Source organism: Syngnathus acus, chromosome 10, assembly GCF_901709675.1.
Source record: "Syngnathus acus chromosome 10, fSynAcu1.2, whole genome shotgun sequence".
Taxonomy (NCBI): domain Eukaryota; kingdom Metazoa; phylum Chordata; class Actinopteri; order Syngnathiformes; family Syngnathidae; genus Syngnathus; species Syngnathus acus.
The window spans coordinates 6,049,559-6,070,538 of NC_051095.1; the positions used below are offsets into that span (position 1 = coordinate 6,049,559).

Sequence of the window (20,980 nt, forward strand, 5' to 3'; positions counted from 1 at the left end):
ATGCTAAAACGTTATTTTCATCATGATCGATCAACAGAGCCTGCACGCGCGCGCATCTTTTGTCATTGGGTGTCATTGGACGACGCCGTGCGCCGTCACTCACGAGCTCCGAGGTCATTATATGAAAATGCACTGCCGAGGCTATTATCAATGTGATAACATTTTTCAACTTGAAGAATGACAAAAATACAACATAAAGAGGCATTAGATTTCATGTTTTAAAAAAAAGTTTGTCAACCTAGTCAACCTAAATTTGTTGTTAGGTTTGTAGTCACAAAACTCAATGCCGTTAACAAGGAGTAGCCGATCAAAAACCTCATCAAAGAGACATCAATAAACACACAAATCCATATGATGATTTATTTATACAAGACCTACTTACGAGCAAAGATGATTTGTCTTTGCGATTGATTTTGCCAGCCTTATCTTTCACAATCGGGACAATATCGACTTGATTAAATTTGGCTCGAATCGAAAGAAACCCCAGAAAAACAGATGGCTGGTATTGTTTTCCCATTGAAAATGGTCAGTGCTCAGCAGATAACTTGTGGGCACCACATGCCTGATTTCTTAGGCTTGATAACAATATGGTTGACTTCCTGTACAGAAAATAGTCACACGCTCCTGTTTGTTCTGTTATCGCACACAAAAAGAACTTGCGACACAGTTCCAAATATTTCTGCCGTGAGTGTTCCATTTGCACCATCTAAATGTGTTTTCAAAGAATTCACTTAGTAGTAATTCATTTCTTTTTCGCAATGAATTTCTCTCTCAAAAATTTCATTTCTTTTTCTCAGTGATATTCTTTGCAAAATTCAGCCGGACTTTTACGAGAGACTCTGATTTTCAGTGCGTGTTCATCTGAATATTGCATTTGCCCCTCAGAGTCCATTCGAGGCCCGTGCTTATTCGGTTAACCTGACTTGAGCCCGCAGTTTAAAAGCCCTTCTTCCCCATGAAACCCCTGCACTGCTCAGCCCAGCCTGGCTTGGCTTTGTACTTTGTCATTTAATTCAAGGACACGGGCTTCCTGAGATAAAAAGAGTGGAGCGGGGTCCAACTGTTCCAATGTTAGTCAATTGAGTTGCCTTGTGCTTTAGCACCCCCCAGTGGTGAAATGTGCGATGACCTGATTTGGGCTTACGTCATTGGTCATCAATTTGCCACACGTGCGTGACTGGTGGGTGGGGATCGCTGATGGTGAAGATGAAGTGCTAACACTGAGTTTGAGTTCGATTCATTTTGTCTCTCATAGTACCTCTGATGAAAATGACAGGCATCTTTTAACTTGCGCAATTGGTGGCTGACTACACCCTTTGTTTGCCCCACTGTACGTCTGAAGCTTAATAGCAGAACTTTGGGGCAGTTGTGTGCAATCTCATGTCATGATCTGTGGACATGTAATCATGATCAATGATGTTGTGAAGAAATAAAAGTGAATCAATCAACCAATCAATCCTTGGCAGGCACAAGTGATGCTTTGATGCAAACAATCAGCAGCTCACCCCAAAATGAAGGACAGGCAAGTTTTTGGAAGGGGCCAAAGGGACAATGAGCATTGCCCCCCCTGACAGAATCCTCGTGCATTTGGTTGCCATGCGCCCAATGAAGAGCATCAAGTAAAAACATGCCATCGGTGTGCTCTGATCTGTCTGCCCGTTCCCCAAATTATGCCCTCAGCCAACCAGTGTGCTCACGGGTGGCGCGGGCATGGCACCAGCTGCTACAAGAAGATGGCAGTCCCCAACGGTTGGCTCGGCGCCTGGCACCACTGCGTCTCTGAGGGCGGCAACCTGGTCTCGATCACCTCCTCGGCCGAGGAAGACTTTGTGAAGGCCACCATGGCCAAGTACAACCACTTCTGGCTGGGACTCTCCAACCAGGTGAGACGGAAGCGGCAGTGGACTCTGCGGCGACAACTGGAACTGTTTTCTTTTCTCCCCCCAGAAATGCGACAAGGTCTGGTGTCGCTTTGAAGGCGGGAGCCAGAAGGCTGGCCTGGTCCGATGGCGAGACAATAAAGCACACCAACTGGGCCCCAAATCAACTCGAAAGGTAAGACCTCACAACTCTGCATGCTGTTGTCAGGCGGAGACGTCGGCGTAAAGTTTCTGGAACCAATTTTGAGAACGACCACTCAAGGAAAAATAGGAAAATGTTCCTTTTTTGTTTTTTAATCTACCGACAGCGCCGACGTCGCGTCCTGCGCCTACGTCGACCAAAAGGTTTGGAAGAATTCCGGGAAGTGGAGGTCTGGCTCCTGCGCTTCCTCCTTAGCCTACATGTGCAAACGGCCGCTGGGTAAGCCTGCATGTTTGTAATCAGGTTGACTTTGAAAGGAGAAAAGCTCAAACAGGGTCTTTTTCTATGCAGACTGCCCGACGTGTTCCCCCAAAAGTGGTCCTGCTGTAGTGAAGAGTGAGTTGCAGCACGCCTATTTGCACCATCTGGTCATGGTTTCCTCCTCAATGTTTTTCTTTGTGGCCTCAGCTTCTGACTGCGACGATGGCAACGTCCTTTCTGGCGATCATTGCTATTTTCATGGCCCGAGTCCTGCAACTCAAGAGGATGCTGAGGAGTTCTGTCTCGCCCGGGGAGCCCAACTGCCTCGCGTCCACTCTAAGCGAGATGGCCAATTCCTGTCTGGTAAGCACCAAGAGGAACCGCCGTAGTCGTCACTTGGCTGAAGCTCTTCTTGCCCTGAAGCTCTTGTTCTCCCTCCTTTCATCAAGATCACTTTCAAAGTAGTCATTATCCTTGGGTGGGACTCAAGAAGAAGGGCAACGACTACAAGTGGAGTGACGGAACAGCTTTGGTAAGTGAATTGCTGGAGGCCTTTGGAAAAGTCGGTGTGCAGGCATCCGTTTTGTCTTGAGGCATCGGGCAGCCGATGACACATTTTTGGCGCTCTGATTTTAAAGACAGCGAGGAGGCAGTTAAGATGTCCAGGAAATATCCTGGATGGTGCCTCTGGTTTGTCTTTAGGTCTTCAGGTTTAGTTGCATTGTGCATGAGACCTTTGGCTCGCCAGAGAGGGCACAACATGCTTCATTTCATTGCAATGTTCATACTACTTTGACTGACAATAAAGTGAAGCCGACAAACCAAAATGAAACTTGAATGAGAGAAGGTACGCCATTAAGTGAGGAAATGCGGCAGGAAGACGACCAGATCAAATGCAACACGCTAAAGTTCTGTCCAAAATCTCGTCCGCAGGACTACGAAGACCTCAATGACAGACGCTACTCCTGTGGTGACTGCGCATTCATGACTTCTGACGCACAGATCAACCTGAACTACAGATGCCAATACAAGCAGTCAGTTATCTGCCAAACAGGTGCTAACGTCGCTCCCGAGCGCTCCTTTTGGACGGCTCCCGCATTTGCTTATACCCCCTTTCTCTGCAGCCAAGCGCGGCGGAGAGCGTCCACAGCTGCCACCATTGGTGGGCCAACCTGGTAGGTGTCCAGCACTGGCGCCGTCCGTCTTGCACTGTCTTGCGTAACGCCGTCTTATGTCTGGCTCGCAGACTGGACTGAAAAATGCGGCTGGTGGCTGGACCACCCCTCCAGCGTCTTCTGCTACCTGATCATCCCACAGCCCACCAAGACCTGGCAGAAGGCGCAAGACCACTGCCAAGCCCACCAAGGGAACCTGGTCAGCATCGCCGACTCGCACGAGCAGGACTTTGTACACGGTAGGCGGCCGTGAATTAAAATATTGGCCATGAACAAGTTCTGTTTATTTTGCACATATTTAAAACACGTAAATAGGAAAATAAAGCACTTTAAAGTGCCATATCTAAGTCACCCAAAATGAAAAAAAACAACAAAGAATGCTGGAGTAGGAGGAAGCAGAGCTTTTTAGATTCCCACCCTAATCCATTCAACAAATAATTCAACATACAAATCAATAAAACAGAAGTAGACACACTTTCAGATTCCTTTTTGCCTGTGTGTAGTCACTTTGTCTTTTTTCTCATGCATGTTAAGAGACCAGATTTGATACACTTTTTTGAGCAGTTTTTAAGTGCGCTCGTTTTCCTCGACCATTGCACAATTTCACCCCACAAACAGTTATACACATTTGTATGGTTGTTCAGCAGACTTTTCCACGCCTAATATTCAGTTTCCGTCTCAGGTGATAGCCACCCTGCCTGCCTTTCCATAAAAAACAAAAAACAAAAAAAGTGTCTCCCGCTTGGAAGAAGGTCACCATATCTTGCTGTGTACATCATAATTTGAGCTGTCTTGTGTTTGATCAAGATCCCTGAGTGACAAAAGTTTTGTCTGGTATTATAAAAAGTGCGTTTGTATTCTCCTTGTTATTTTCCTTATTGCTTGACTTATTCGGTGTTACCCCATATTCCCCACACAGTAGTTCAGATATGGCAATCTGAGTAGATGCTTCCGAATTGCCTTTGACATTTTTGTTTTTACATGATTTCCAGCAGATTTTTATTGTCAACAGTCACACCCAGGAGTTTTATGTCAGAAGCTCTTTCCATCATAAGATTGTCACTTTTCCCTTCCAAATGAGGTTCGATATGTATACTTTGCAAATCATGCGAATTGTGTATCACTCAAATTGTGGTTGTTTCCATAAGCTGCTGTCAATTGTCCACAGCGCAATAGATGTTTGTATCATGAGCAAAACAAAATGCATTTACCGTAATTTTCGGACTATAAGTCGCACCGGAGTATAAGTCGCACCAGCCATAAAATGCCCAAAAAGTGAAAAAAATCCATATATGTATATAAATGGCTCCTGAGTATAAGTCGCCCCCCCACCCAAACTATGAAAAAAACCCGCGACTTATAGTCAGAAAATTACGGTAATTGTTTTTGATGCATTACTGCACGATGATCGTGTTTAGGAGCAAGGACAGCCGACCCTTGAGGTTCTCCACATGTTATGGGCAAAAGGTCTGATCTCCAATTTTTACAAATTGCTGCCTGTTGATTAAGTCGCTCCTCACCCAGTCCACTCTGATGCCATGATTTATTGTGTCGAATGCTTTCTTTAGATCTGTGAAAATACCCATCACCTTTTTTTTGTGTGTGACGCTCTCGATAGGATCCATTAGTGCCATTGATGTTGCTCTGACCCCCACGAATCCATATTCACTTTTTTCTTTTCTTTATTGAACAAAGAGTTTTTCTGTGAAACCTTTTCAAGGATCTCGGAGAACTGAAAGAGCAGAGAGAGAGAATGGCGTGTAATTAGTCTATTTCTACAGTGGTAGTAGTAGCTATTTTCATATCCTTTGGAAATCTACCAGATGTAAGACATAATGCGTATGTGAGTCAGTGGTTGTACAATTTCATCAAGAACTTTTGTTGATGCTACACATATCAATATCATTGTCATCAGTTGAGGTTTTACTTCTACACCAAGAAATATATGGATTGAGCAGCCGAGTCTGTCTGGCAGGTCCCGCATTGACCAAAAAACCCAAACAAAAAAACAACTATTCATTGACCACCACTTTCATATTGTGTATCGATCGCTCGATTTCAATACAATAAGCCGGGTACTTTGTGTTTTTGTTTTTAGCTCCAGTGTTTAATACCTTCCGTCCACATCCCCTTTGTATTAATTTATATATCTCTTTACAGGACAGGTTTGATGGTACAGTAATCCCTCGTTTACCGCGGATAAATTGGTTTCAAGACCACCCGCAAAGTAGTGTCACCCTTTTTTTTTTTTTTTAAACATACATTGTTTGTGTATCAATAAGTGGATATGAAACCATATAAGTGCATATGTTATCATTAGAACATGAAATAATAGTTCAAGCGTAGTATACCGCACTGTTATTGCTGGCTTGGTGTTGATACTACTTCTCGTCATCTTGGCTAACATCCCCCTATTCTTCTTGCATGTTCTCTTTTGATCCACAGTTCTCTTCAAGAGTCAGGCACAAGCGTCCTCTCTGTGGTTGGGCGCCGATGTCTCACTTGATGACGATGACGGCAAATGGACTGACCGATCCTCGTTCACGTTCAAGCGCCAATGTGAAGGTCGGTCGGAGACGGTTGTCTGCTGCATTTTGGAGGAACGGAGGAGCACTGAGATCTTGTCTCCCTCCCTCCAGGTGACGCCAAAGGGGGTATTGTCTTTCCTTGCTCACTGGCAGCGGCGACTGGAAGTACGACCCGTGCGGCAACGAGAGAGGCTACGTCTGCAAGAAAAGAGGAAAAGGTAAGTGAGGCATGACGCCCCACCGACCGTTATCGCCCCTTGACGTCCGTCTGTGCCTTAATGTCTGTCTTTTCGTTTTCTCTTGCAGGAGTGAAAGAATCTTCCCCGACTCTTGTCGGTAAGTCAGACTGAGCGTCAAAAAAAAAGATCCTGGAGTCACACCATGCCAACCAACAAATTCTGTGCAGTTTTTTGTTCATTTTTGTGAAGTATTCAGCCACGTGTTGAATGTTTTTTGCATCGTCTTAACTTGCACAGCGCCACTTTGTATGCGGCCGCGGTTGTTTCTCAAGCGTGAAGGTGAATTTTCCGGAGTCATTTAAAGAAAATGCACTGGGCTGAGCTTAACCTAGTCGAGTGATCTTCCAATTTGCCCGACCTGAGAAAATGACCCTTTGCTCAAAAGTGGGCTGCAGGGCAAAACAGGAGTGTGCTCTGATCTGGCCGCCTGTTCCCCAAATTGTGCCCTCAGACGGCAAGTGTGATCCCGGGTGGGTCGAGCGGGACTCCAGCTGCTACAAGAAGGAGGTGAAGCCCAACGGTTGGCTGGGGGCCTGGCACCACTGCGTCTGGCTGGGCGGCAACCTGGTCTCGATCACCTCCTCGATCGAGGAAGACTTTGTGAAGACGACCATGGACAAGGACACCCCCTTCTGGCTGGGACTCTCCAACCAGGTGAGATGGAAGCGGCAGTGGACTCTGGAGAAACAACTGGGACTGTTGTTGTTTTTCCCCGCAGAAATGCGACGACTCCTGGTGTCGCTTTGAAGGCGGGAGCCAGAAGCTGGCCTGGTCTGATGGCCAGACAACAACACACACCAACTGGGCCCCAAAAGAACTCGAAAGGTAAGACCTCACAACTCTGCATGCTGTTGTCAGGCGGAGGTTCTGGAACCAATTTTGAAGACGGACACTTTTGGAGGAAAACAAAACAGGAAAATAATTTTTCTCCCGACAGCGCCGACGTTGCGTCCTGCGCCTACGTCAACCAAGGGGGAATAGGAGAGCCTGGGAAGTGGCGCTCTGGCTCCTGTCATTCCTCGTTGGCCTACATGTGCAAACGGCCGCAGAGTAAGCCTGCACGTCCGTGCTCACGTTGCCAATGAAAGAAGCAAACGGGTCTTTTTTTGTGCAGGCTGCCCAGAGGGACAGACGTGTTCCCCCAAACATGGTCCTGCTGTAGTGAAGAGTGAGTTGCAGCACGCTTATTTGCACTTTGGCCGTCTTGTCACGGTAACGTTTTTCTTTACGGGCCCAGCTGCCTACTGCGACGACAACACCTTCCACTATGACGATTATTGTTACCGTTACGAGAAGACGCATGAAAATTATGACAATGCTGAGAAGTTCTGTCAAGCCCGGGGAGGCCACCTGGCTAGCGTCCACTCTAAGCAAGAGGCCCAATTTGTGTATGGTGAGCACCAAGAGGAACCGCCGCACTCGTCATTTGCCTGAAGCTCTTCTTGCCCTGAAACTCTTCTTGTCCTTCCTTCCTTTCCTCAAGATCACTCGCAGACCCAACAATCTGCTTTGGTGGGACTCAAGAATACGACGGGCGACGACTACGAGTGGAGTGACGGAACAACCTTTGTAAGTGAATTGCCTATTTTTCAAAAGCTGCGCTGGGAAAGTCCAAATTTGAGCAGCATAAAAAAAAGGGGAGAAATGCCGCTCAACGATTGGATTGTTTTGGAGGGGAAATGGGCAAAACGTGGGCGCGAGTGAGCCGAGGAAGGGCGTTGGGAGTCCAATACACGAGTGTCGTCCGCAGGAGTACAAACAATGGGAAAAAGGCACCTCGGGGGACTGTGCGTTCCCAAATTCTGTTGGGGAGTTGAGTGGCTGTCAGTGCTCAACGGCGCGGCCATTCTTCTGCAAAACAGGTGCAAACGTCGCTCCCGAGCGCTCCTTTTTGGACGCATCCATCGCATTTGCTGATATTTGCCCACCCCCCTTCCTTGCAGCCAAGCACGGAGGGACTCGACGGCTGGCATCATCAGTCAGCCTAGTCAGTAGGTGTCCCGCACTGCCGCTGTCTTATGCCGCACTGCCGCTGTCTTATGCCGTCTTACGCCGTCTGGCTCGCAGGCTGGACTGACAAATGCGGCTGGTGGCTGGACAACCCCACCAACGACTTCTGCTACCAGATGATCAGCCAGCCCACCAAGACCTGGCAGAAGGCGCAAGACGACTGCAAACGCCTCGAAGGGGACCTGCTCAGCATCACCGACACCGATGAGCAGGCCTTCATAAAGGGTAGGCTGGCCGGTAATTTGCGTATGACTCGAGAAAGAAACTTTGATTTTTTTCCCTACTTCACCTTCCTTTCCAACTCGAAACGTGATCAAGCTGAGATATGGCCAGCTTTGCTTGGTTGTTTTTTGGCTTCCCTCTTTGTTGCAGTATTGTTAGCACTTTGTCATGGCTGTGCCACACCTGTCAAGTTGTAGTCAAGTGTGAGTTGTTTTGGAATCGTGCATGTTCTCCTTGGGATCCAAAGGTATCGCCAAGGTTCTGATGGGTGATGACGCCTCCCTGTGGTTGGGCGCCAACGGAGGCATCGAGGGTGACGGCGGCAAGTGGGCTGACGGATCCCCCTTCTCTTACCTCCACTCGAGTGCAGGTCGGGCTGAGGCGGTTGTCAGCTGCACTTTGGAGGAACGGATGAGCGCTCAGATCTTGTCTCTCCCCCCCCCCCCCCCCCCGAACCCCCTCCCTCCCTCCAGGTGACGCCGACGGGGGGAAATGTCTTTCCTTGCTCACCGGCAGCAGTGACTGGGAGCGTGACAAGTGCGACAACATGAAAGGCTACGTCTGCAAGAAAAGAGGAAAAGGTAAGTGAGATGTGACGCCCCACGGTGGGTGGACCTTCATCACACGTTCTGGTTCCCGCTTCTAGGAAAGACGGCAAAACCCCAGCTGCTACATGACGGTAAGTCGCCTTCACCGTCTCTGTAAAAAAAAGACGCAGAGAAGTCAACGGTTATGCTCTCTCACTCTCAGGCTACAAGGAGAGCTTTTTCTGCCAAGACGATTGGAAAGTCCTTAAATGTTCCGATGAAAGAGTCATCCGCGTACAGTCGGCTTTCCATGGACGGAGGCGTAGCAACGTCTGTCCGAGTGGCGGCGCCGGATCACAGGGTAAGAATCCTCATTGGCATTGTTGATTTTAGCTCGCTGTCCTGGAGCCGTTTCTGTCGCGAGGTGTCACACGCAGTCCAGTAACTCATTTGTAACCTATAATTCAATATCAATATGCATGGACTTAGACGCTTTAAAGCGTCATTAACCATTGAAATTCCCTTTGTCCTGCAACCAGTTGAAGTCGGTATGTGAATGAATTGTGCATAAAATGGCGCTGTGTTGTCATTTGCAGATCGCTGCAGGATGAAAGGGGCTCTCTCTCACTTTAGAGCATTGTGTGACAAATATCAGACTTGCCCCATTCAACTTACGGGTATGGACCACTGCCCTGGTGTCTCCAAATACCTCCACATCGTCTACAGCTGTGAGGAGAAAGGTGGGCTTCACAAGGAAAGAATCCAACGGATCCCCAGAAAGCGCGTCGGCTAGTGACGGACAGCTGGCCAGACGTGAGAGTGAATGAGCGAGCGTTCCTTCCACTTTTTTGTCTTTCCTCAGTGTGTCTTGACAGTCTGGGCATCGCTGACGGGAAAATCCCAGACTCCTCCTTTTCAGACTCTTCCTCCGCGATCAATGGCAAACCTCACAAAGCGCGTCTGGGGGGCAGCGGTTGCTGGGAACCGTCCAAAATGTGTATGTAAAAAAACAACACAGCTCTCCGTCGTAGTTGTTGGTAGTTTGGTATCCTGAGCAATGCAATGGAATGGATGGATCCGCCCTCAGTCGGCAGCTGGATCCAGGTGAACCTCGGTCAGCGCTTCAAGGTGACGGGCATTGTGACCCAGGGGTGTACATACCAATTGGAAAGTTCCAACATATTTGAGTTGGAGTTCAGTACTAACGGAGAGACTTGGTATCGCCACCCAGAGCAGGTGAGCGAGCGGTAGCCGACTCCAACTTTGTCATCCAGGCTGTTGTCATTCATTACAAACGCGCGTGTGTTTTGTTTCCAGCTTGCTGTGGGGACGTACATGCTAACCAGGTTCGTGTTCGCCCAGTACGTCCGCCTCCTGCCAAGGTTTTTTGGCCTTCGCTTTGACGTCTTAGGGTGCACGCCTGACGACGCCTCTCGCGGTGAGTACGGACGTTCGGAGTGCAGTGGAAAAACCAGCAAGAAACAGCCTTTGATTGGCCCTTCTGACCCGCAGACATCTTATGCAGCAGCACAGCCACCAGCCTCGGCGTGGACGGTTCAATGACGTGAGTCAAACCCGCCATCAATTTTTCTTGCGGAAAAGCCTCCTCGTAACTCAAGGTCTCCCGCAGGGTCCGGTGCCCGCCGGGCTGCGCCCAAACCTACACGGTCTACGGAACACAGATCTACAAACAAGTATGTTAATTAGTGCACGACCTGCCAGCAGAGTTCTTCTTCTTTGTTTGAGATGTTCTCTGAGTGCAGGAGTCAAACATCTGCGCTGCTGCCATTCACTCGGGCGTCATTGAGAACGCGATTGGAGGAATTGTGTCTTTGCTGAAGAGAGACCCACAGAAGGCCTACAACGGCTCCGCCAGGAACGGGATCACCTCGAGGTTGGCTCTCACTGCAGCGTCTATTTGAAGACGCCCGGCTCATTCTCACTTTACTGTCTGCAGTGTTGGTGACGGTTTGGCTCAATCTCCGTCTTACACTTTTGGAGACCAGGGTGAGTAGGCTGTCTAGAATAGAAAGCATACTTCATCACGTGACGCCATCTTGCGCGCAGAGCCGAGATGCTTGGGACCTGAATGGGAGGAGTTTGCGGACTTTTGCTACAAACGTTTGATGAGAGAAAGACGTGGTACGGCGCTCGACAAAACTGCTCCTGTCTGAAGGCCAAGCTGGTGTCAATCCGCTCCAAGGTTGAGCGGGATTGGCTGCAAGACCTCCTGACATCAGGTGCGCGCTCGCCAAGCGTCGCAACTGCTTGATCGCTGCCATATCTGGAAAGCAAATGAGAGCACTCTTGCTGTTTGCAGCCCCCGGCGAAACGTGGATCGGACTGAACGCCCCGGTGTTTCCCGGCGAATTCGTGTGGTCGGACCACCAGAAGGTGACCTTAACCAACTGGGCTCCGGAAGAACTTGGCGACAGGTTGGAGAATTGCGTGGCCGCCTTGAGCCAGGTGGGTGCGGAAAAGATTGACCCGCTCGTCGGAGACGAGGTTTTTTTGCATTAAAATCAATCTCACTTGGACTTTCAGTCTGGCAAATGGAAGATGATGTCGTGCGCGCAACTCAACGGCTACATGTGTAAGATGCCCATGGAGCGTTATGCGCTGGATAAAGGCGGCAATACAAGTGGCGAGTAATCATACGAATGCAATTGACCTTGCATGATCGTTCTGTTTGGTTTACCATGCATTTTGATTGACTGATTGATGCATTATTATGACTGATTTACCATGCATTAGTCTTTTTGTTAGATTTACCAAGCGTTATGATTCTGTTTACTTCTTCTTCTTCTTCTTGACTTAACATGTGATATGATGATTTACCATGCATTATTATTCCTTTGTCCAATTTACCATGTTGTTATTCTCTTAGATTTACCGTGCATTTTCATCATTGATTTCTTCTATTTCATTTTACTTATTGTTAGATTTACCATGCATCATGATTATGCCATCTGATGATTTACCATGCATTATTATTCCTTTGTCCAATTTACCATGTTGTTATTCTCTTAGATTTACCGTGCATTTTCATCATTGATTTCTTATTTCATTTACTTATTGTTAAATTTACCATGCATTATGATTATGCCATCTGATGATTTACCATGCATTATTGTCCAATCTACCATGTTATTATTCTTAGATTTACCATGCATTTTCATCATTGATTTCTTATATTTCATTTACTTATTGTTAAATTTACCATGCATTATTATTATACCATCTGTTGTTTTACCTTGTTTAATTGACCAAAAAAATAATAAAATAATAAAGACAATCGGTGTGTCACCTGGTTAACTCATTTAATAGTTTACTGGTTTGGACAGGGCAATTTTATAATCTGGTCAATATGATAACTAATTTATTACGCCCGAGGTAGGAGTATTAGTCAGACTTCCTCATGACGCCATTTGGGTGCATTTTGTATTGCTCTTTGGAATCATTTTGAAAAAAATGATTGTATACTGCTTTGTAACAACTTTGATATTGCTATTCACGTAATCAAATCCATCCATTGTCCTGAAGCGCTTATCCTCACGAGGGTCACGGGCAGTCTTGTCTGTCACCATTAAAAAAACTAAACAAAAAAAACAATTAGGAGCGGCCATTCCGCCTCTCATGAGTGTGTTAGGAACGTGGGAGGAAACCCACGCAGGGAAGGGGTGAAAACATGCAAAGCCCACACTAGATGGCCGGCGATGGCATTGAACCCTGCGCCTAATATAGTATTGCGCAAATGAAGCATTCACCGACAGCTTCTCCAAAGGCCACCGCACTAGTGTAGCGTAAAAAAGAAAGACGCAAAAAAAGTCATTTCATGCAAACATCAGGCGAGCAGGGGCTCCACCAGCCATCATGCGCACATTCTACCGTGGCACCACTGAGAGCGTCCTCTCCAGTTGTATCGCTGTGTGGGGTGGTAGCTGCACTGAATACAACATGAAGGCCCTGCAGCGCATAGTGAACACAGCTGGGAGGATTAGATGGTGCTTCACTCCCCTCCCTGAAGGACATTTACACCTCCCGTCTCACCCCCGAGGCGACCACGATTGTGTGTGATGTGAGTCACCCCGCTCACACTTTGTTTGATCTGCTGCCCTCTGGGAAGAGGTACAGGAGCCTGCGCTCCCGCACCACCAGACTCACCAACAGCTTCGTACTCCAGACTGTTAGGATCCTGAACTCTCTGCAGGGAGTCATGACTGTTCTTAATGAAACAGTTCAATATGATTGGGCTGTTCATTTCGGGCTCTCGGCCACAATTCATGTTGAGAAGGCCATGGACACTCCTTGCAGTATCCTCTGATTTCAATGTAATTATTTGAGACCAATGGATAGACAGACAATTATTATTTATTTATTTATTTATTCATTCATCGCTCTTATATATTCATTGTATGTGCCTTCTTGTTTTTACGTTTTGTGTTGTTTCTTGAATGTTTTGTTTGTCCGTGGACCTATATAATATAATACATATATATATTTACTTTGTAATATGTCTTGTCACCGTGGGATAATGGGAAAAGAAATTCCGATCTCTTTGTGTGTCTTGGCATGTGAAGAAATTGACAATAAAGCAGACTTTGACTTTACTGCTACTTCTACTACTACTACTAATAATAACAATGTAAAATAATAATATCCATCTAATATTAATAACAATAATAGTTATGATAATAATGGCATCCCTTAAAGTCGGTGTCATTATCCCATTTATCCATGTTTATCAGGGAGACTGTTTCACAATTTGTACTTATTTTGTTTATATAAGTTGTCGTAAAAGCAAAAACCTTTGGTTCTCACAAAACCCTCAATTGTCTAACATTACCGTCTTTCATCCCGCTTGTAGAATTCAAACTACCTAGTCGTATTTAGAGAAATGTTCAAAAAATGGTGGGCATCAAATCCAAATCAAAGGCAAAACAAACTACCGTTTTCCCATGTATAATGCGCAAAATTTAACTAATTTATTGTCCTAAAATCTGGGGTGCGCATTATACATGGGTACAATTTTTTTTTTTAAATCCGGATATCATACGGAGGCCGCCATTACAGATGCACTTTCTTCTCTGCTGTTCACTTCAAACACGCTCCATACGAACACAATGCTCTCGTATCAGACGCTTGCTCGATCACCTGCTCGTTTGCTGTTACAATGTACCCTACACAAATCCGAAACATTTCTTCACTATTGAGTTTGCTAGCCCATGCGCAGTGATACTGACCGGCAGAATAACATCCGGTTGTTCCCAAAGATGATCTTTTTTCTGAAATAATTTTACGTTTACGGACTTAAGTAGGAGTCAAAATTTGGGTGCATATTATACAGGCTTTTTTCCAGCATCAACATGCCATTTTTAGGGTGCGTATTATACATGGGGGCGCATTATACATGGAAAAAAACGGTAAGTGCTGCTTTTATGCTAACAGAATTAGCACCACGTTGTTGGCGACAGGCAAGAGAATGAAGGGCAGACGAGCTTTTGTTTCTTTTGGTCTTGGAACCCAGAAGATGACCTTTACGTACTGACACCCGAACTTGTGTCCTCCTCCATCTTCTGCGGCCACTCAAGCGAGGACGAGTTGATTTCCTTTCTGTCCGTCGCCAGGGAAACGGCGAGGAAGCAAAGTCTTTTGTGGTCCCAGACTCGTCTGTGCTTCCTTTTGGGCAAGTTCTGCGCCGCCAAGTCCAAATTCAGCCAGGCCCGGGTCTATTTCGAGGAGGCGCTCGGTGTTCCCCGCGATACTTTTGCCGACGTCAGGCTGCTGGCTAGCATTTATTCCAACCTGGCCGCCATTTATCTTCTGCAGAGGAACGCGGAGCGCTTCTTTGGCACGTCCGAACGACTGGCGGCCTTATTAATGGGAACGTCGTCCTGCCTGGAATGTGCGACGGAAAGCTGGGTTCTGCAATATGCCCTCAAGAAGGCGGTTGTGTCTGAAAACACAATGGCCGAAGCCCGGGCTTGCTATCTTCTGGCGATGCACCACTGGACTCGTGAAGAGGCGCCCAAAGTTGTCCCTTACCTGGAAAGGCTGCTTGTTCTTTCCGCTGGGTGTCAGGGAGGGTCGAGCGTCTCCCCCAGTAGAGGCGATCTCGCCCTGGCGAGGCTGCACAAGGAAATGGGCCTCCGCCATCTTAGTATTTCCTCAGCCAGAAGCGCACTGCTGCGTCCTGCGGCGACGCTGACAGACGGCCTCGGCAGCCTGCTCCTCGTGTCGCGCTTCTGTGTGGACAACTCCTTCCCAGCGCACATGGCTACGTATTTGCACGGGTGTCTCTCTTTGAGCGACTGTCAAGGAGGACGATTCGTTTGGAAGCGCCGGCTGGCCCTTTGTCTGTCGCAGCTCTTGTACCAGCACGGGATGCTCGGCCACGCCATCCGAGTCGTGCGCAAACTCATCGATGGCGCCCCTCCCTCTCCAGACGTGGCTGAAGAGAAGAGTGCCCTCCTCTGGCTGGCATGGCTCCACATTCACAATGTTCAACCCAGCGCGGGACTGCGCGTCTTGGACTCGGTCTTGGCAGCTCTGCCGGAGTACTGCGCCACGCCGCTGGAAGGTCTTTGGATTTTGGTTCCTGCTTTTGACCAAAACCCGAGGGCTCGAGTCACGTGACACGAGGTCCCTGGATTTTGGTTCCTGCTTTTGACCAAAACCCGAGGACTCGAGTCACGTGACACGAGGTCTCTGGATTTTGGTTCCTGCTTTTGACCAAAACCCGACGACTCGAGTCACGTGACCAGACGAGGTCCCTGGATTTTGGTGACTGCTTTTGACCAAAAGCCGAGGACTCGAGTCACGTGACACGAGGTCTCTGTATTTTGGTTCCTGCTTTCGACCAAAACCCGACGACTCGAGTCATGTGACCAGACGAGGTCCCTGGATTTTGGTGACTGCTTTTGACCAAAAGCCGAGGACTCGAGTCACGTGACACGAGGTCCCTGGATTTTGGTTCCTGCTTTCGACCAAAACCCGACGACTCGAGTCACGTGACACGACGAGGTCCCTGGATTTTGGTGACTGCTTTTGACCAAAACCCGACGACTCGAGTCACGTGACACGACGAGGTCCCTGGATTTTGGTGACTGCTTTTGACCAGAACCCGAGGGCTCGAGTCACGTGACTCGACTCCAGCCAGGCTCGAGTTTCCGAGTCCCGTATCAAAGTTGGACCACATGTCTTGAGTGTTAACTTTTTGATTGGCGTCCAGGGTTGGTGCTCAACATGCGCGGCGTGGCTCTCCGTTGTATGGGTGACCTTCGCAGGGCGGCAGAGAGCTACCACGCCGCTATGGCCATCTGCCAGGAGAACAAAGACGTGCCCAACCGAGCCATAGCGCTTGCCAACCTCGGTAACTTATCTGCTTATCAGCGTGCGTCCGACGATGACGGGAGTGGAATTGCAGTAAACGACGTGGCAATGGTTTCTCCTCCCAAAGGCCTGCTGTGTCTCAAGGCCGGAGCTAAAGGAGTCGCACAGAAGCACCTGACGGAGTCCGTGCGGCTCTTTTCCTCGCTGGACGGAGGGCACGAGACGACCTTTGTCGCCGTGCTCCTGCGCCTGGGACAACACTGGGTGAACGAGCGGCGGATGCATTTTGGGAAAGGATGCTACGAGTGGGCTTTGCTGCTGGCCATCAAAGCCAACCTCCCAGACTGTAAGTTGCTAAAAAGAGGACCTTCTCATCCCCAAAACGAGACATGAATTCCGACTACGACAACATCAGATCATCCCCATGTTAATATTTGCCAGGCCAGCTGACGGCGGTAAGACGTCTGTGCCACTTTTATGAGTGGGAGAGTCCGGACCGGGCCCGGCGCGTCATCTACAGCCGGTACCAGGTCCGACTGCTTCAAGGGACGCCCGACCGAGAACGGGAGGGTGACACATTGGAAGCCATCAGCCAGCTCTTCCTCTCGCTGGCCACGCAGAGGTTCCCCACCCGGTTCGAGCGCTTGACGTTCACGTGTGGAATTCTCCCAAACGTGAGCTCCCGCATCATCACGTAGGCCTATCGCGCGGCTCTCGACCACACCAAGAGCAGCCTGGCTATTTTCATCGACCTGGGCCTGAGTGAGAAGGAAGCGTACGGATGGCTTCAAGCTGGCAAGATCTACCACCTCCTCGGCCAGGCGGAACTAGTGGAACTTTACGTACAGGTGCGGAGTACAGCTGCCAGCCGGCCCACGACATCACCAGCATTTTTCTGTCCTCTGATTTGTTGGTCAGACCCAAATGCAAACAGGCACTAATTGGCATTTTGGGTCGAATGAGATGAATTTTGTTGAATTTATTTTTGTCTTGTCGAGCTATGAAGATTGATTCCAAATTGCACTGTGGATGAGTGAAATTTTGTTTTCTGGCACACATTTTTTGTCTCATGTGGTGGGCAGGTCGCACAGGATGTGGCTCTGAGCACAGGAGACAACAAGTTCATCTTGAAGATGCAGGAAGCTGCTGGAGATATCTTCTTCAACAGCCGCCATGATCAAGACAAGGCTATCATCTACTACAGGGTACATGCCCCCAAAACAATGCTCGCTCGCTCTCGCTCTCTTTACTCCCGGCTCTCTCTCTCTCTCTCTCTTTACTCCCGGCTCTCTCTCTTTCTTTTCTCCTGGCTCGCTCTTATTGCTACGTGAGTCCTCAAGTTAGGCAGGAATACCCTTGCAAAAATTGAACTGCGATATTGCCAGGGAAGACTGGGATACGTGCTACAAAATGGCGTTAAAGCACCATTTTTTTGTATCAATGTGCAACCTCTCAATTAACTGTGGTTCCTTGGCACCAAGGTAGTGCAAAGTCATCTTTTTATTACTTTGGCCTGAGGACAAAAACAGAACTAGCGAGTTTTGGACAGGTAGATAATGGATTGGTTGAATTTGGTAGCTTTGCTCATTCGTTGTGTTCGGTGCCTGCCCTTGACGCAGGATGGCGCTCTTCCCATGGCGGACAGGAGCGGCGCCGTTTCCAGCAGGCTGAGGCTGTGCAACAAGCTGGCAGAAGTCATGTTCCAACTACAACTGTACGGAGAAGCCTTGGAATTTGCTCACAGCGCTCTGGAGATCAGCGTCAAGCTAGGTAGGAACCAGAGATGGGACCAAGTCACACATGCAAGTCTCAAGTGAGTCTCAAGTCTTAACCTTCAAGTCTCAAGTGAGTCTCAAGTCTTAACCTTCAAGTCTCAAGTAAGTCCCAAGTCATTTTTTTCTTGGGCAAGTCAAGTCAAGTCCTTAAATAGGTCAAGTCAAGTCCAAGTCAAGTCCTTAAATAGGTCAAGTCAAGTCACCTTATTATTGCCATTTTACCCGCAGAATCTGATCTTAGTAACGTGAAAAGACAAGATACAAGTAACTTTAAGTAACCATCATTGTCCAATGTGTCTAACGGTTAGTAATTTTGCACTACCGTCTGACGTTTCTGTGCACTAGTAGAACTACTTTTTGTTACTGGTGAGCTGAAACTTGTTGACACCTGTGTCCTGTTAGTTGGTAGCAGCAATTGCACTGGCATAGCTGTTTAAGACTTATGACAATAATTTGGATTTGCACTGTAATTACTGATACTCAGTAAAATACACCATGGAATCAAAGAAAAAAGACATTACCTCATACAATGATTGACAGCTCAATCTAAACAAATGAACGTCTGCCGACAGTGTCTGACACATTTGAGTTGCAAATATGAGAAAATAATCTGAAAGAAGAAACACAGTAAAGAGCATGAGAAACATTTCATGTTTCATCTGTAACATCTGGAGACACCCGAGTTCTATAAACTTCAAACGGACAAAGTTTGAAGTTGTCGTCTGGCTGTCTGAAATGTTTCTGTTGCATACCTTGCACTGTGCGCTGTCCGTCTTTTGCCGTCATAAAGGTAATTCCGATAGCCGAAGGTACCGCTCCCGCTGACGTGTTTGTGCACGTCTGATATAAAGGGGCGTGATTCTCCAATAAACACGTGAGGTAGGCAGAGAGGGCACGACCGATTGATTGACAGGGTAGCGATCCAATCATGACAACGCCATTCTCAGCCTGCGCTCCTACCGTGTTATCGATATTACTTTTTTAAATGTATTATTAATTTTGTATTCAAACTGAAAACATAAACTAAATAACACGGAAGTCATTCGAGTCATTGTGTCTCAAGTCAAGTCCCGAGTCTTTAACTTCCAAGTCGAGTCTCAAGGTTTTTATATTTTTGTCAAGTCAAGTCACAAGTCATCAAAACAGCGACTCGAGTCGACTCGAGTCCAAGTCACAGTGACTCGAGTCGACTCGAGTCCAAGTCACAATGACTCGAGTCGACTCGAGTCCAAGTCACAGTGACTCGAGTCGACTCGAGTCCAAGTCACAGTGACTCGAGTCGACTCGAGTCCAAGTCACAGTGACTCGAGTCGACTCGAGTCCAAGTCACAGTGACTCGAGTCGACTCGAGTCCAAGTCACAGTGACTCGAGTCGACTCGAGTCCAAGTCACAGTGACTCGAGTCGACTCGAGTCCAAGTCACAGTGACTCGAGTCGACTCGAGTCCAAGTCACAGTGACTCGAGTCCCCATCTCTGGTAGGCACTGCCTGCACGTCTTGCTTATGGCAGCCCACATGGCACTGGTCCAAGTCCTAGTGCATTTCCATTTGCGCAAGGAAAGGGTCTGATGTTAGATTTGCCTCTCGTGGCTCCGTGCAGGTGAGGTCCTGAACGAGCGAGTGGCCTACCATCGTCTGGCCTCCTTGTACCACCGTTTAGGTCAGTGTGAGCTGGCTGAACACTACTACCTGAAGACTTTGAGCCTCTGCTGGGCCCCTCTGCAGTTTGACGAGGAGGCCCTCTACTACGCCAGGGTATACCGGACCTTGGGGGACATCCTTTTCTACGATCTGAAGGTACTGGACTTTTGGACTCAAAGTGTGATTGTTTGGCCAGGCAGCGGGGCAAGCAAAGAATGAAGTCGGCAAGTATTTGCTGCATTGCATACAAATGAAAACATGACCAACAAGGCACCCTCACCCAAAGAAATGGGTATACTCAACGTAACGTCAAAAAGAAAGCATTTGATTGACTTTTTTTGGTCAGAGTTACTTTTTGTTTTCTCCAGGACCCTTTTGACGCGGCAGGCTACTACCATCTTGCCCTGGCCGCAGCCATGGATGTGGGCAACAAGAAGTGGCAGCTGGTGCTGTGCACCCGCCTGGCCACCCTCTACCACAACTTCCTCATGGACCGCCAGCTCTCGCTTTCTTTTTACAAGCGATCCCGAGGCCTCGCCGCGGAGCTCAACGTGAGGAGGATGAACACGGCTGCGGACCGCGCCGACGTTCCAGTTTACTAGGTGCCGCCAGGCGACTGCTGTCTTTGAGTAATTCTGCACTACCGTCTGACGTTTCTGTGCACTAGTAGAACTACGTTTTGTTACTGGTGAGCTGAAACTTGTCGACAACTGTGTCCTGTTAGTTGTGCCAGTTAACCTTAGTAGTAGTGGTAGCAGCAATTGCACTGGCATAGCTATGATTCTTTTACTTTTTGTAGGGGTAGGGTGGAAATATGCCAAGGGTCTCTCTGAAAATACTCGAGTCAGTTAAAACCCACGCAAGCACGGGGAGAGCATGCAAACGGGAGAGCGGAAGAAATGAGACGTCTTGGGTACAGAAATAATCATAACTCAGTTGCCACGCTCTTCCCATGAGACATTTGCTCCGACAAACGAGTGCAAATTGGTTGGAAAAATAGCCAAAAGAGCGCAATCCTTAATGACTTGCGTGATGAAGTAACTATAAGGATAAACGAGATGAATTTTCAAGTAATAAAGTGTCAGTTCTTGCACTGGGTTCCGCCAATCAGGTCTCCCCTTGTCCCTGTTCCTATCGCCTCCTTCCCCCAAGTGAGGAGTTGTACAGGTTGATGGCGTTTAGCAGTCTATTGGTCCCACGCTTGAGGAGGAGCAGGCTCCCACTGAACAGGCTCCTCTGAATGATGCT

At 48.0% G+C, this 20,980-nt stretch overlaps 3 protein-coding genes across 3 annotated transcripts; all 3 read left to right on the plus strand.

The window, feature by feature from the left end:
• The first annotated feature begins 1,998 nt into the window (after window positions 1-1,998).
• Window positions 1,999-11,090, plus strand: LOC119129684. Its single transcript, XM_037263054.1, has 20 exons — window positions 1,999-2,055; window positions 7,163-7,275; window positions 7,340-7,393; window positions 7,463-7,618; window positions 7,709-7,794; window positions 7,976-8,087; window positions 8,169-8,216; window positions 8,293-8,460; window positions 8,705-8,827; window positions 8,931-9,038; window positions 9,104-9,136; window positions 9,208-9,345; window positions 9,581-9,724; window positions 9,847-9,981; window positions 10,072-10,220; window positions 10,302-10,422; window positions 10,497-10,548; window positions 10,615-10,678; window positions 10,748-10,878; window positions 10,942-11,090. The coding sequence occupies exons 2-20, from the start codon at window positions 7,257-7,259 to the stop codon at window positions 10,997-10,999; spliced, it is 1,899 nt and encodes a 632-aa protein (XP_037118949.1). The 5' UTR covers window positions 1,999-2,055; window positions 7,163-7,256; the 3' UTR covers window positions 11,000-11,090.
• Window positions 11,074-11,651, plus strand: LOC119129690 (secretory phospholipase A2 receptor-like). The gene is made up of 3 exons (XM_037263062.1): window positions 11,074-11,224; window positions 11,305-11,450; window positions 11,529-11,651. The coding sequence occupies exons 1-3, from the start codon at window positions 11,074-11,076 to the stop codon at window positions 11,634-11,636; spliced, it is 405 nt and encodes a 134-aa protein (XP_037118957.1). The 3' UTR covers window positions 11,637-11,651.
• Window positions 11,652-14,394: 2,743 nt separating this feature from the next.
• On the plus strand, window positions 14,395-20,729 carry LOC119129694 (SH3 domain and tetratricopeptide repeat-containing protein 1-like). The gene is made up of 10 exons (XM_037263072.1): window positions 14,395-14,407; window positions 14,512-15,564; window positions 16,216-16,356; window positions 16,444-16,662; window positions 16,758-16,939; window positions 17,015-17,164; window positions 17,399-17,521; window positions 17,936-18,086; window positions 19,692-19,888; window positions 20,101-20,729. The coding sequence occupies exons 1-10, from the start codon at window positions 14,395-14,397 to the stop codon at window positions 20,332-20,334; spliced, it is 2,463 nt and encodes an 820-aa protein (XP_037118967.1). The 3' UTR covers window positions 20,335-20,729.
• Window positions 20,730-20,980: the final 251 nt, after the last annotated feature.

Bases quoted from the DNA above. Each gene is read 5' to 3' on its own strand.
- LOC119129684 (XM_037263054.1), top strand. The intron at 7,795-7,975 runs GTAAGTGAATTG...TGTCGTCCGCAG, and splicing joins GGAGTGACGGAACAACCTTT to GAGTACAAACAATGGGAAAA. The intron at 10,879-10,941 runs GTTGGCTCTCAC...TACTGTCTGCAG, and splicing joins AGGAACGGGATCACCTCGAG to TGTTGGTGACGGTTTGGCTC.
- LOC119129690 (XM_037263062.1), top strand. From the start codon at position 11,074: ATGGGAGGAGTTTGCGGACTTTTGCTACAAACGTTTGATGAGAGAAAG. The intron at 11,225-11,304 runs GTGCGCGCTCGC...TGCTGTTTGCAG, and splicing joins GCAAGACCTCCTGACATCAG to CCCCCGGCGAAACGTGGATC. The intron at 11,451-11,528 runs GTGGGTGCGGAA...TTGGACTTTCAG, and splicing joins GCGTGGCCGCCTTGAGCCAG to TCTGGCAAATGGAAGATGAT.
- LOC119129694 (XM_037263072.1), top strand. The intron at 16,940-17,014 runs TTCCCCACCCGG...ATCATCACGTAG, and splicing joins TCTCGCTGGCCACGCAGAGG to GCCTATCGCGCGGCTCTCGA. The intron at 17,522-17,935 runs GTACATGCCCCC...CCCTTGACGCAG, and splicing joins AGGCTATCATCTACTACAGG to GATGGCGCTCTTCCCATGGC.